The sequence below is a fragment of the Lethenteron reissneri genome, chromosome 59, assembly GCF_015708825.2.
Source record: "Lethenteron reissneri isolate LAM-NWPU_2019-01 chromosome 59, ASM1570882v1, whole genome shotgun sequence".
NCBI classification, from domain to species: domain Eukaryota; kingdom Metazoa; phylum Chordata; class Hyperoartia; order Petromyzontiformes; family Petromyzontidae; genus Lethenteron; species Lethenteron reissneri.
Window position 1 is genome coordinate 4,253,294 of NC_083837.1, and position 16,606 is coordinate 4,269,899.

The 16,606-nt window shown below is 49.1% G+C and overlaps 1 protein-coding gene across 1 annotated transcript in view; it reads right to left on the bottom strand.

Annotated features, from left to right (window-relative positions):
- Positions 1 to 16,606, bottom strand: part of LOC133357747 (transforming growth factor-beta-induced protein ig-h3-like) — a 289,818-nt gene that overhangs the window by 169,961 nt on the left and 103,251 nt on the right. The window contains exon 8 of the mRNA XM_061575849.1: positions 7,883 to 8,024. Coding sequence (XP_061431833.1) covers positions 7,883 to 8,024 — 142 coding nt within the window. The remainder of the gene's footprint in view (positions 1 to 7,882; positions 8,025 to 16,606) is intronic.

Below are 16,606 nucleotides of genomic sequence, written 5' to 3' on the forward strand. Positions count from 1 at the left end.
ATCAACCTCCGTGATGAAAAAAAGTTCGAGTTTAAGTGTAGTGATTAAATGAGATTGTCTCAAAGGTGAACAGTGAATATCTTGTCATCAGCACGTGGAATTTCCACCGATGGCATGTAGAATTCCCACCAGTGACAAGTGGGTTTCCCAAACAATGACATGTGGAATTCCGACCAATGCATGTGGAATTCCCGCCAATGGCAAGTGGAATTCCCACCAATCGCAAGTGGAATTCCCACCAATGGCAAGTGGAATTCCCACCAATGACATGTGGAATTCCCACCAATCGCAAGTGGAATTCCCACCAATGGCAAGTGGAATTCCCACCAATCGCAAGTGGAATTCCCACCAATGGCAAGTGGAATTCCCACCAATCGCAAGTGGAATTCCCACCAATGGCAAGTGGAATTCCCACCAATCGCAAGTGGAATTCCCACCAATGGCATGTGGAATTCCCACCAATGACATGTGCGTTTCCCAAATACTGACATGTGGAATTCCCACCAGTGACACGTGGAATGCCACAAGTGGCAAGTGGAATTCCCACCAGTGACAAGTGGAATTCCCACCAGTGACAAGTGGAATTCCCACCAATGACATGTGGAATTCCCACCAGTGACAAGTGGAATTCCCACCAATGGCAAGTGGAATTCCCACCAGTGACAAGTGGAATTCCCACCAGTGACAAGTGGAATTCCCACCAGTGACAAGTGGAATTCCCACCAGTGACAAGTGGAATTCCCACCAGTGACAAGTGGAATTCCCACCAGTGACAAGTGGAATTCCCACCAGTGACAAGTGGAATTCCCACCAATGACAAGTGGAATTCCCACCAGTGACAAGTGGAATTCCCACCAATGACAAGTGGAATTCCCACCAGTGACAAGTGGAATTCCCACCAGTGACAAGTGGAATTCCCACCAGTGACAAGTGGAATTCCCACCAATGACAAGTGGAATTCCCACCAGTGACAAGTGGAATTCCCACCAGTGACAAGTGGAATTCCCACCAGTGACAAGTGGAATTCCCACCAATGGCAAGTGGAATTCCCACCAGTGACAAGTGGAATTCCCACCAGTGACAAGTGGAATTCCCACCAGTGACATGTGGAATTCCCACCAATGACATGTGGAATTCCCACCAGTGACATGTGGAATTCCCACCAATGACATGTGGAATTCCCACCAATGACAAGTGGAATTCCCACCAGTGACAAGTGGAATTCCCACCAGTGACAAGTGGAATTCCCACCAGTGACAAGTGGAATTCCCACCAGTGACAAGTGGAATTCCCACCAGTGACAAGTGGAATTCCCACCAGTGACAAGTGGAATTCCCACCAGTGACAAGTGGAATTCCCACCAGTGACATGTGGAATTCCCACCAGTGACAAGTGGAATTCCCACCAGTGACAAGTGGAATTCCCACCAATGGCAAGTGGAATTCCCACCAGTGACAAGTGGAATTCCCACCAATGGCAAGTGGAATTCCCACCAGTGACATGTGGAATTCCCACCAATGACATGTGGAATTCCCACCAATGGCAAGTGGAATTCCCACCAATGGCAAGTGGAATTCCCACCAATGACATGTGGAATTCCCACCAGTGACAAGTGTAATTCCCACCAGTGACAAGTGGAATTCCCACCAGTGACAAGTGGAATTCCCACCAGTGACAAGTGGAATTCCCACCAATGACAAGTGGAATTCCCACCAGTGACAAGTGGAATTCCCACCAGTGACAAGTGGAATTCCCACCAGTGACATGTGGAATTCCCACCAATGACATGTGGAATTCCCACCAATGGCAAGTGGAATTCCCACCAATCGCAAGTGGAATTCCCACCAGTGACATGTGGAATTCCCACCAATGACATGTGGAATTCCCACCAATGGCAAGTGGAATTCCCACCAATGGCAAGTGGAATTCCCACCAATGACATGTGGAATTCCCACCAGTGACAAGTGGAATTCCCACCAGTGACAAGTGGAATTCCCACCAGTGACAAGTGGAATTCCCACCAGTGACAAGTGGAATTCCCACCAATGACAAGTGGAATTCCCACCAGTGACAAGTGGAATTCCCACCAGTGACAAGTGGAATTCCCACCAGTGACAAGTGGAATTCCCACCAGTGACAAGTGGAATTCCCACCAGTGACAAGTGGAATTCCCACCAATGGCAAGTGGAATTCCCACCAGTGACAAGTGGAATTCCCACCAGTGACATGTGGAATTCCCACCAATGACATGTGGAATTCCCACCAATGGCAAGTGGAATTCCCACCAATGGCAAGTGGAATTCCCACCAATGACATGTGGAATTCCCACCAGTGACAAGTGGAATTCCCACCAGTGACAAGTGGAATTCCCACCAGTGACAAGTGGAATTCCCACCAGTGACAAGTGGAATTCCCACCAATGACAAGTGGAATTCCCACCAGTGACAAGTGGAATTCCCACCAGTGACAAGTGGAATTCCCACCAGTGACAAGTGGAATTCCCACCAATGGCAAGTGGAATTCCCACCAGTGACAAGTGGAATTCCCACCAGTGACATGTGGAATTCCCACCAATGACATGTGGAATTCCCACCAATGGCAAGTGGAATTCCCACCAATGGCAAGTGGAATTCCCACCAATGACATGTGGAATTCCCACCAGTGACAAGTGTAATTCCCACCAATGGCAAGTGGAATTCCCACCAATGGCAAGTGGAATTCCCACCAGTGACAAGTGTAATTCCCACCAATGGCAAGTGGAATTCCCACCAATGACATGTGGAATTCCCACCAATGACAAGTGGAATTCCCACCAGTGACAAGTGTAATTCCCACCAATGGCAAGTGGAATTCCCACCAATGGCAAGTGGAATTCCCACCAGTGACAAGTGGAATTCCCACCAATGACATGTGGAATTCCCACCAATGGCAAGTGGAATTCCCACCAATGACAAGTGGAATTCCCACCAGTGACATGTGTAATTCCCACCAATGGCAAGTGGAATTCCCACCAATGGCATGTAGAATTCCCACCAGTAGCAAGTGGAATTCCCACCAATCGCAAGTGGAATTCCCACCAATGACATGTGGAATTCCCACCAATGGCAAGTGGAATTCCCACCAATGGCAAGTGGAATTCCCACCAATGACAAGTGGAATTCCCACCAGTGACATGTGTAATTCCCACCAATGGCAAGTGGAATTCCCACCAATGGCATGTAGAATTCCCACCAGTAGCAAGTGGAATTCCCACCAATCGCAAGTGGAATTCCCACCAATGACATGTGGAATTCCCACCAATGACATGTGGAATTCCCACCAATGACATGTGGAATTCCCACCAATGACAAGTGGAATTCCCACCAATGGCGTTTGGAATTCCCAACTGTGGGTCAGGAAACGAGCGCAAAGCAACGACCACTTTGACCCTCCCTTATATCTCTTGACGTTGATCGTGTACAGAGGCTCGTGTGTTCTTGAGCGTGTGTTGTGAAGACACGTCACAGCACGCATCCTGCATTCTGCATGAGTAATCATGTTGCTGGCTGTCGTCGTACTGAGCTGGTGTTATGGTTTCCCAATTGGAGGTCATTGCACTTGTTTTTGCACCGACTTTTACCACATGTTGCGATGTGATGGGCAGGAATGCACTAAACATTAGGCGAGAGTGTTTATTTATCAATTAAAATTGCGACACTTCCCTTTCTACATTTGTTTTACTTTCAATGTGGCCCAAAAGTGGGACGAAAGCAATTTGGTTGGCTGGAAATTGTTTCAAAAGCTCAGTCATTGTTTAAGAATTTCAGAAGTAGAAACACTCATAAACATCCGTTCATGCGAGTGGAAACAAGTTCAAACTCTGGCAGGCGAGTGGCCGATGTTCATCGTAGATTTTTATCATCTCCGTGTGATTCGCAAGCCGTTGTTTTGCGGGGGCGTTCATCAATGCACGATCTGTGCAATCAATGAACATTCAAACGTTCAAAGTCCAGGCCACCAGAGTCTCCTCGCAATCGCATCCATTAGGCAGCCCTGAAACGAGTGTGTAAATTCCACATTGCCATTCGAGGATCCAAGAGGATGTAAAATCACACCTGGCCTAAGTGGCCCCATATGGTTTAAGCGCTTGATTCACATTCGCGAGGTTGAGAGCTCAAATCCCGGTTATGAAGCCGACTCTGCCTCTCAACCTTTCTGGATCAATACAAATAACTGGTTGGCCAGTGGCTACATCTGTGACACTGAAGCTATGCTGCCACCTATTTAATTATACGCTTTAATTGTCTCAAATCAACAGGAAAGTTCAACCTCTGTAGTCCTGGGGTTCTTCCTATTCATGCCCCGCTTCATTCTCTTTAGGCCCCACCCTTTCCTGATTGTGCCCCAACCTTTCCTGATTGTGCCCAAATCGTTTCCTCCTTTCCACACTCTGCACCGATACCTTTTTAAAAGCCCCGCCCTTTCTTCTTAGGCCCCCCCGTCTTTTTCTGTCAGAGGTCGCAACCGGGTACCCGATACCCGTACCCTACCCGATACCCGGCTACCCGTACCCGGCTGGGTACGGGTACGGGACACCCGTTTGCGACCCTGGTGCGGCCGGGTATGGGTACGGGTGGGCCGTGAGTCACTGGTGAGTAACCGTTTGTCACTCATTTCGGGTAGGGTACGGGTACGGGTAGGGTACGGGTAGGGAACGGGTATCCATACCCGGCCGGGTACGGGTACCCATTTGCGACCCTGGTGCGGCCGGGTACGGGTACGGGTAAGGAATCAAAACCCGTTTGCGACCTCTGCTTTCTGTAGGCCCAGCCCATCCACCCAGACATGGGACTTGGGCGAGTTTTGGTAGCGGGTGGAGGTTGTGGCAGGGGAATGAGTGTGCGAGTTTGCACAGCAACAGCAGCAGCAGCATTGGGTAGCGGTGACAGTCGGGGCAGGAAAGAGGGGGCGGGCTTCGTTGACGACCATCAACATCCCTCTGAGAAGAGCAACTTGATGACCACACTTCCAATTGGCACGGTTAGCTACGTACGGTGCGAATGAAGTTCAACGTACCTACATACTGGCCATAGACTCAACACTGTCCATTGACTCAACACTGTCCATAGACAAAAACTACCCACAGGCTCAACACTGCACACATACCCAACACAACCCATAGAAAAATAATAATATTAAAATAAAGTGAATAAAAATAATAAAAAAACACGAATGTAGACTGTAGCCTGGTTCTTAATCGGAGTGAGTGTACTGGCAGTCTATAATGTAGACTTTAGCCTGGTTATTAAGTTTGGTGAGTGTACTGGCACTCTATAATATAGACTGTTGCAATGGTTATTAAGCTGGGTGAGTGTACTGTTTATTTTATTTGTATTCACTTTCTTTTTTATTCTTATTTTTCTATCTACGTGACTTTACTGAAATAGCCAAATAATATTAATTCCTGCAGTCAATAAAGTTTTAAGTCAAAACTACCCACAGACTCAACACTACCCATAGACTCAACACAGTCCATAGCCTCAACACTACCCATAGACTCAACACTACCCACAGACTCAACACTACCCACAGACTCAACACTACCCATAGACTCAACACTACCCATATACTCAACACAGTCCATAGCCTCAACACTACCCACAGACTCAACACTACCCATATACTCAACACAGTCCATAGCCTCAACACTACCCATAGACTCAACACTACCCACAGACTCAACACTACCCACAGACTCAACACTACCCATAGACTCAACACTACCCATATACTCAACACAGTCCATAGCCTCAACACTACCCACAGACTCAACACTACCCACAGACTCAACACTACCCATAGACTCAACACTACCCATAGACTCAACACTACCCATAGACTCAACACTACCCATAGACTCAACACTGCCCATAGACTCAACACTACCCATATACTCAACACAGTCCAAAGCCTCAACACTGCCCATAGACTCAACACTACCCATAGACTCAACACTGCCCATAGACTCAACACTACCCATAGACTCAACACTGCCCATAGACTCGACACTGCCCATAGACTCAACACTGCCCATAGACTCAACACTGCCCATAGACTAACACTACCCATAGACTCAACACTGCCCATAGACTCAACACTGCCCATAGACTCAACACTACCCATAGACTCAACACTGCCCATAGACTCAACACTGCCCATAGACTCAACACTGCCCATAGACTCAACACTACCCATAGACTCAACACTGCCCATAGACTCAACACTGCCCATAGACTAACACTACCCATAGACTCAACACTACCCATAGACTCAACACTGCCCATAGACTCAACACTGCCCATAGACTCAACACTACCCATAGACTCAACACTGCCCATAGACTCAACACTACCCATAGACTCAACACTGCCCATAGACTCAACACAGCCCATAAACTCAACACTGCCCATAGACTCAACACTACCCATAGACTCAACACTACCCATAGACTCAACACTACCCATAGACTCAACACTACCCATAGACTCAACACTGCCCGTAGACTCAACACTACCCATAGATTCAACACTACCCATAGACTCAACACTACCCATAGACTCAACACTACCCATAGACTCAACACTACCCATAGACTCAACACTACCCATAGACTCAACACTGCCCATAGACTCAACACTGCCCATAGACTCAACACTGCCCATAGACTCAACACTGCCCATAGACTCAACACTGCCCATAGACTCAACACTACCCATAGACTCAACACTGCCCATAGACTCAACACTACCCATAGACTCAACACTGCCCATAGACTCAACACTGCCCATAGACTCAACACTGCCCATAGACTCAACACTACCCATAGACACAACACTGCCCATAGACTCAACACTGCCCATAGACTCAACACTACCCATAGACTCAACACTACCCATAGACTCAACACTGCCCATAGACTCAACACTGCCCATAGACTCAACACTGCCCATAGACTCAACACTGCCCATAGACTTAACACTGCCCATAGACTCAACACTGCCCATAGACTCAACACTGCCCATAGACTCAACACTACCCATAGACTCAACACTGCCCATAGACTTAACACTACCCATAGACTTAACACTACCCATAGACACAACACTGCCCATAGACTCAACACTGCCCATAGACTCAACACTACCCATAGACTCAACACTACCCATAGACTCAACACTGCCCATAGACTCAACACTACCCATAGACTCAACACTACCCATAGACTCAACACTGCCCATAGACTCAACACTGCCCATAGACTCAACACTGCCCATAGACTCAACACTGCCCATAGACTTAACACTGCACCTCCTTCCTGCACATCCCTGGCGCTGCCGCTTCGTATCATCCCCAGTCACACCACCTGCGATCCGGCGTAGGGGGTTTGAGGCTGCCACCCCACCCACCTACACCACCACCCCACCACCTCCACCACCCACCACCCCCACCCAGCACCCCCACCACACCCACCCCCACCCACACACCACCCCACCCACCCCACCACCCCCACCTCCCCACAACCCCCACTACCCTCACCCACCCCCACCACCCCCACCCCACCCACACACCACCACACCCCCCCACCCATACCACCCCCACTCACCCCAAATCACCCACCCACCCCCACTAGCCCCAACCCACCCCAACAACCACCCCCACCCCCACCACCCCACCACCCTCACCCACCCCAACCACCCCCACCCCAACCCACCCACCTACCAGCCCCACCCCACCTCCAACCCACCCACCCCCACCCACCACTCCCACCCAGCACCCCCACCCCAACCCACCCACCCACCCCCACCACCCCCCCACCCCCACCACCCCCCCCTACCCCGCGTACCCTTCAGGGCCTCGGGGTCCCCCAGGATGCGTGTGAGGACCTCCTTGGGGAGCCTCTCGAAGGCCTCGTTGGTGGGCGCGAGCAGCGTGAAGGAGCCCTTCTGCTCCAGCTCCTCCATGAGGTCCGCCGCGGTCGCCGCGGCCTTCACGCGCACAGACGCAGGGTCGCCGTCAACACCATCAACACAGCATCACCATCAACACCATCAACACAGCATCACCATCAACACCATCAACACAGCATCACCATCAACACCATCAACACAGCATCACTATCAACACAACATCACCATCAACACCATCAACACAACATCACCATCAACACCATCAACACAGCATCACCATCAACACCATCAACACAGCATGACCATCAACACCATCACCATCAACACCATCAACACAACATCACCATCAACACCATCAACACAGCATCACCATCAACACCATCAACACAGCATGACCATCAACACCATCAACACAGCATGACCATCAACACCATCAACACAGCATGACCATCAACACCATCAACACAGCATCACCATCAACACCATCAACACAACATCACCATCAACACCATCAACACAGCATCACCATCAACACCATCAACACAGCATGACCATCAACACCATCAACACAGCATGACCATCAACACCATCAACACAGCATCACCATTAACACCATCAACACAACATCACCATCAACACCATCAACACAGCATCACCATCAACACCATCAACACAGCATGACCATCAACACCATCAACACAGCATGACCATCAACACCATCAACACAGCATCACCATTAACACCATCAACACAGCATCACCATCAACACCATCAACACAGCATGACCATCAACACCATCAACACAGCATCACCATTAACACCATCAACACAGCATCACCATCAACACCATCAACACAGCATGACCATCAACACCATCAACACCGCGTCACCATCAACACCGCGTCACCATCAACAGCAGCGTCACAACAGCAGCGTCACACGCCCATGAAAGACCCCGACGGAGATTCCTCCGTCCCCCGCCCCCCCCCCCGTCTTGGACCTTCGACGAAGCTCATTGGCCCACGACCTCGAAACCGCGTGCGCTGCGCGCGCCATGACGGCAGACGCAGACACCCCGACGTCGACGACAGCGACGTCCGAATGGACGATTAACAACAACAAACAAAGAAAACCCTCTTCTTGGTTCTGTCGGTGAAGTCACGTAGAATGGAAATAATAAAATAATAAAAATAAAACATAATAAAATAATTCTCACGACGTTTCGGCCACAACGCAAGCAGACGCCCTCAGGTGGAGAACATGTCTGTCGAGAAGACTTGGAGCGACTATTTAAGCTGGGATGGAGGGGTGAAGAGCGCCTTGACAAAATAATTTGCATATCAAGAGGAATTTAGCATATGTATTTATTATTTCCATTCTACGTGACTTTACCGAAAGAACCAAGAAGATGAATCCCTGCAGTCACGAAAGCTTTAAATCGAAAAAGAAAACCCTCTCCGGCAGTGTGCGGTGGGCCTGTGGGTCACCACCCAGAACGGAGAGAACAGTGGCTTTCGCAAAAAAAAATTCTGAGGGCATCGGCACAGCGATGATTTGCCACCACGCCAAAAATCCTGGCCGCAATCATCCCACTCATCAAACCACGTCGATGTCAAATCATAGCACTTGCCTTCAGTGCCGGATTAAGCTGGTGCGGGGCCTGTAGCGTATGTTATAAAGAGACCCTAAATTATCAAAACATTAAAAACATATTTTTACTTGCACCGTTGAATAATTGTGATATTTAATTTGCTGTATGGCCAGATCATACGACAGATCGCTAACCTTAAACACCCAGTCGTTCATAAAAGTGTAATGCGGTGTAGTACTATATAGTAATAGAGCAAGTGCAGAATCACTGAACTTGAATTAATAGTAGTTTTTTGTTATTTTTTTGTTATTTTCTTTCGAACCTATCTACGAATTCCTGCAGTCACGAAAGCTTTAAGTCAAAATCACAATTGATAGCTTGAAATAATTTAGCGCGGGGGTCTTTGAAAGTGCGGGGCACGTAGCATTATGTAGCTACTTGTGCTACTACGATAATCCCGCACTGGTTGCCCTGCATGCACGTGTCCACCCCACAGTTAAAATCGGCGTGCCTCGCCACGACCACGGACGGTGCCATCGAAACCAACCTGCGCTGAGACGCCGATGAAGCGATGGGACTTAAAAATCCTATCAACAACCGTCCTGCGCTATGCCGAGCTGCATTGGCATCCGCTTGCCGAACACACGCGGTTACTCCGCAGATGAGCCACGATAGATAACCCTCGCTGATCTCGTCAAAGGAGCATGCACACCATCATCACGCGAACTGCGGCGGCCGGTGGCTAAACCATCACACAGAGACGGCGGTCACCGCATCGCACGGCGTTTCCAGATGCGCTTCTGCGGCCGTCTGGAACGCTCTTCCTATCCGACATTAGGAAGCTGCCGGAGCTATGATGCACTTTTTGAAATCGAGCTTGAAAATGTATTTGTTTGGAAGCCCTTTTTTGCGTCTCGTTTGTTGTCCTCTCCCCCGCACCTCCGATTCGAGCGGAAAAAGTTCAACATACATCGCATTCATACGAGGTGCCCGTAAACATTGGCTTGCCAGGAGAAGGCACCACAGCAAACGGACCGATCGCCATCCGTTTCCATCTGTACGGGGATGGTGTGTTTCCACCTTTGTGCGCGTGTTTTTTGTTGTTGTCTGGCTCTTCCTTCAACACGTACGAACGTTCATTAATTGGCTGATAACAACTTCTAAAGAAAAACCCAATGAAAATGAGCGCTGTGACGTGGTGTGGCTTTTTCTGCATAAACAATTTCATTGGCATTTTAATTCAAACAAACTCGACCACCTTACATTTGTGAGCTGTTAAAAGAAGTCTGGAATGTATAGGGGGCCACATCAGCCTTTCATTGTTTATATATATAAATGAAAAAATATGCAGTGTGTGAAGAATAGTATGGCCTGTCAATCAAAATGTTAAATAATTTATATACGGTAACATTTTCTTGGTTCTTTCGGTAAAGTCACGAAGAATGGAAATAATAAAATAATAATAATAAAACATAATAAAATACTATTTTATTATAATTATTTTGAATCTCCTTTAAAATAATATTTTATTATTTTATTATTTTTATTTTATTATTTCCATTCTACGTGACTTTACCGAAAGAACCAATAAGATGAATCCCTGCAGTCACGAAAGCTTTAAATCGAAATTATACGGTAACATTGCAAACGTTTTCCACAATTCCATTGTTATTTGCAGTTCTGTAGAATAAATACCTTTACAAATATGTCATTTTAAAGGAGATTCAAGACACGCGAAATTGTGTTACGTATACGCTAAGTCTACATATGTATATACTCACGGTACTTGTAAGATATGAGCTTTAATGTCAAAGCTCACTTTTCATAAAATGTGAAACCTTTTATGCCGGGTCTCTGCACAGAATTTGTGTCATGCCATTCTCAAAGCGCCACAGATGTCCCTGTGGAATGTGGAATGTGGCATTTACACTCTTCGTTCAAGGTCGATAAATGGCTTATAAACTAAATGTTAACATTACAAATGTATCTATTATAACATTATTTTTATTTATGCGGGTGCCACGGTGGCTAGGAGATGTTAACTACCCCGCCTGGTACACAGGAGGCCGTGGGTTCGATCCCGACCCTGACGCCTGCTGCTGTATATTTGGAGTTTGCGTGTCTCTCTCTTTCTCTCACGGTAGTGAGATGTTAACTACCTCGCCTGGTATATAGGAGGCCGTGGGTTCGATCCCGACCCTGACGCCTGCTGCTGTATATTTGTAGTTTGCGTGTCTCTCTCTCTCATCATCATCATCACGGTGGCTAGGAGATGTTAACTACCTCGCCTGGTATACAGGAGGCCGTGGGTTCGATGCCGACCCTGACGCCTGCTGCTGTATATTTGGAGTTTGCGTGTCTCTCTCTCTCTCTCTCATCATCATCACGGTGGCTAGGAGATGTTAACTACCTCGCCTGGTACACAGGAGGCCGTGGGTTCGATCCCGACCCTGACGCCTGCTGTATATTTGGAGTTTGCGTGTCTCTCTGCACGTGGTCGCATGGATTTTTCTCTGGGTCCTCCGGTTTTTCCCTCCACATTTACAATTAAGGTTTGTGTAAATTATTTGGCTGCTATAAATTTCCACGCGTTAAGCCACTTCTTTGGGCGATCATTTGCGGCCAGGTCATTTGTGAAAATGAGCTACATAGCTCAGTGGCCTTACCTAGTAAAATTTAATCGTTTAATAGAATATAGTAGGCTGTAGCACGATACCATTAGTATGATGGCTGAAGCTCAAAACACAGTGTTGTGAATGTTACAATAGTTGATGATTGAATAACACCAAACTTTCTAATCATATTCTTCCAAGCACGATTACATTACGGATATGCGTTCGATTCAAGTAAATTTTATTTTTAAATTTGTATCCATCTCAAAATAGATTCCCCTCTTTAATCTTTCCCACAATAGTCAACGGTGTCTCAATTTTCTTGATTCTTTCGGTAAAGTCACGTAGAAGGGAAGTAATAAAATAATAAAAATAAAACACAATAAAATAATTCTCACGACGTTTCGGCTACAACGCAAGCAGCCGTCTTCAGGTGAAGAATGAAACACTGCCAGGCTTGGAGCGTATATATAAGCTGGGTTGGAGGTGGAAGAAGAGCGCCTTGACAATTATGGGCCAAAATGAAGCAGAGGTGCATTTCGCAAGAGTTTAGAAAAACAACATCGGGCAAAAGCACACGCACGCACACACGTGGCCAAGCAATTGAGCAGCTCTTGTGAGTGTTGCCCCTGCCTGAACCCACACTTTGCGTCGAGGTCGTGGGCCTGACCGTCGAGGTGCAACATTGACGGTGTGGGATAATCGTTGCCAGAACCACTCTTGCTGCACCTTCCGATGAAGGCGATGACTCTGACCTCCCTACCCACCCCCACGTTGCAATTAGAGGCAGCCCCTTTTCTCCTCTTACATTCGGCGGGGGTGGAGGGGGGGTCATCGGTGGAGTTACACAGCAGGATTATCGCCGTGGACTCTGGCAGCTGAAATGAGGCTATGCAAAGACAAAGATCTCCCCAACCCCCCAGTATAGCCTTTTGGAGCAAGTGCTGTTAGTGAGTGGCACCTATGAAGGCCCACGTGGCACACGAAGTGAGAGCGGCTGGCCAGCACCACGCTCGGCCGCCTTTGTCTCCCTCGTGGACATGTTCACGCCAGGCACGCATTTGAGGCCGAGTCGACCTTGGGGAGGCCCAGCACCGGTTCCGATGATAATCGTCGCTGGCGTTGACCGTGAGCGAGAATCGAACTCGGGCAGCATACCACGTGGATACACCCCACTGCACCACGTCATGCCTCGAACACCTTTCATGGCAAGGTCAAATTTCTCCACAGAGGTGTTGCCGGGCTACGCGCTCCGAAATTGCACCAATCGGCCATGGTGGGGTGGGGGGGTCAGAGTTCAACACCCAGGCCACTTCTTCCCTTGCCGGAGTAACGCAGCTCTCGGTGAAATCCCAATCGCCGCGATGGCGTGCGAATCAGCGGTATCGTCCGAGCAGAGGTACCGTTTGAGCATTCTTCGCCACGCTGATAAGTGCAGCATGAAGCCGCGTGCGAATTAGCGGAGTCGTTTTCTCAGCATACTTGACCACCCCGGTAGGTGTAGCATCATGCAAGTGTGTGAAACAGCGTTGTTTTTTTCTCAGCATACTTCACCCTGATATGTGTAGTGCAGTGAAGGGAAAGTGGGTCGAAGACTGCTAACATTTATCACTCGCCACTGATGATAGACATGTGTGAACCACTACGTCACTGCTCCTCTCTCCAGCAATCTTATCCACATGTCAGTATGAAATAAAATGGTCCTGGGACACTTGGGGTCACGTACACTAAAATAAGTGAATGTGGCATCTAAAGTGCTTTGATTTTACTTTTGCTCCCCCATATACAGTCCCCAGAGGCATATTTTGCCGCAGTGGCCATTGGTGGCTCTTCTGTGCCGATGAGTCCAACTTTGGACGAAACCGGTCCACAGTTTGTCTCTGTTGTTGCATCACTGCTGCTGCTGTCAGTCGGTCACATTGGCTCAAAATTATCTTGACCGTGACCTAAGGCAAGAGAGACCACAGGGCAGTTATTCAGGAACTGCCGATGGTTTTATTTGCAAATTAAGCACAAAAAATGGGCCGTGTGCACTTTCCGCATTTTTGTACCTTATTCGAAATCCGAGGCTTTTCCTAACGAATCAATCGTACACATAACGATTGGATGCCATTTGATTATATCCCTACAAATATTATAGATCCATGCATATGTCGCAGTTGATATCTGTTTTTCTAAATACAAAAATGTTATCGCTCATAATTCCAGCTCCCATCTACGGAGGTGCGGGGGAAGGAAAATAAACTAAACACAAAAAGCATCTAAAAAAGAAATGAGTTTTTCAACGTAGATTTAAAAGTGCATAGCTCTCAGTGGCTTCTTAATATCGGAAGAAATGAATAGCGTTCCAGACGGCCGCGGAAGCGCATCTGAAAGCATCTTTGTTCGACGGCTGAAATAAAAACCGCTGCTGCTGCGAGAATAACCGGAGTTTGCGTGATGATGTTTATTCTCCTTGACAAAGTCAGCTCGGTATTGCCATGGCCTTTTATATACCTCTATAATGGCAATAGAGTCAACCTGCGGTGTGAGTGGACTAGTGACCACGGGAGGTAATGACAGGGGAGTCAGCCTGCAGTGCGAATGGACTAGTGGCCATGGGTGGTAATGACAAGGGAGTGAGCCTACAGTGTGAATGGACTAGTGGCCATGGGTGGTAATGACAAGGGAGTCAGCCTGCAGTGCGAATGGACTAGTGGCCACGGGTGGTAATGACAGGGGAGTCAGCCTGCAGTGCGAATGGACTGGTGGCCACGGGAGGTAATGACAGGGGAGTCAGCCTGCAGTGCGAATGGACTGGTGGCCACGGGAGGTAATGACAGAGGAGTCAGCCTACAGTGTGCATGGACTGGTGGCCACGGGAGGTAATGACAGGGGAGTCAGCCTGCAGTGTGAATGGACTAGTGGCCACGGGTGGTAATGACAGGGGAGTCAGCCTGCAGTGTGAGTGGACTAGTGACCACGGGAGGTAATGACAGGGGAGTCAGCCTGCAGCGCGAATGGACTAGTGGCTACGGGAAGTAATGACAGGGGAGTCAGCCTACAGTGCGAATGAACTAGTGGCCACGGGAAGTAATGACAGGGGAGTCAGCCCGCAGTGCGAATGAACTAGTGGCCATGGGAGGTAATGACAGCGGAGTCAGCCTGCAGTGCGAATGGACTAGTGGCCCCGGGGGGTAATGACAGGGGAGTCAGCCTGCAGTGCAAATGGACTAGTGGCCACGGGAGGTAATGACAGGGGAGTCAGCCTGCAGTGCGAATGGACTAGTGGCCCCGGGGGGTAATGACAGGGGAGTCAGCCTGCAGTGCGAATGGACTAGTGGCCCCGGGGGGTAATGACAGGGGAGTCAGCCTGCAGTGCAAATGGACTGGTGGCCACGGGAGGTAATGACAGGGGAGTCAGCCTGCAGTGTGAATGGACTAGTGGCCACGGGTGGTAATGACAGGGGAGTCAGCCTGCAGTGTGAGTGGACTAGTGACCACGGGAGGTAATGACAGGGGAGTCAGCCTGCAGCGCGAATGGACTAGTGGCTACGGGAAGTAATGACAGGGGAGTCAGCCTACAGTGCGAATGAACTAGTGGCCACGGGAAGTAATGACAGGGGAGTCAGCCCGCAGTGCGAATGAACTAGTGGCCATGGGAGGTAATGACAGCGGAGTCAGCCTGCAGTGCGAATGGACTAGTGGCCCCGGGGGGTAATGACAGGGGAGTCAGCCTGCAGTGCAAATGGACTAGTGGCCACGGGAGGTAATGACAGGGGAGTCAGCCTGCAGTGCGAATGGACTAGTGGCCCCGGGGGGTAATGACAGGGGAGTCAGCCTGCAGTGCGAATGGACTAGTGTCCACGGGAGGTAATGACAGCGGAGTCAGCCGACAGTGCAAATGGACTAGTGGCTATGGGAGGTAATGACAGGGGAGTCAGCCTGCAGTGCAAATGGACTAGTGGCCACGGGTGGTAATGACAGGGGAGTCAGCCTGCAGTGCGAATGGACTAGTGGCTATGTGAGGTAATGACAAGGGAGTCAACCTACAGTGCGAATGGACTAGTGGCCACGGGTGGTAATGACAGGGGAGTCAGCCTGCAGTGCGAATTGACTGGTGGCCACGGGAGGTAATGACAGAGGAGTCAGCCTACAGTGTGAATGGACTGGTGGCCACGGGAGGTAATGACAGGGGAGTCAGCCTGCAGTGCGAATGGACTAGTGGCCACGGGTGGTAATGACAGGGGAGTCAGCCTGCAGTGTGAGTGGACTAGTGACCACGGGAGGTAATGACAGGGGAGTCAGCCTGCAGTGCGAATGGACTAGTGGCCATGGGAGGTAATGACAGGGGAGACAGCCTGCAGTGCGAATGGACTAGTGGCTACGGGAGGTAATGACAGGGGAGTCAGCCTGCAGTGCGAATGGACTAGTGGCCACGAGAAGTAATGACAGGGGAGTCAGCCTACAGTGCGAAT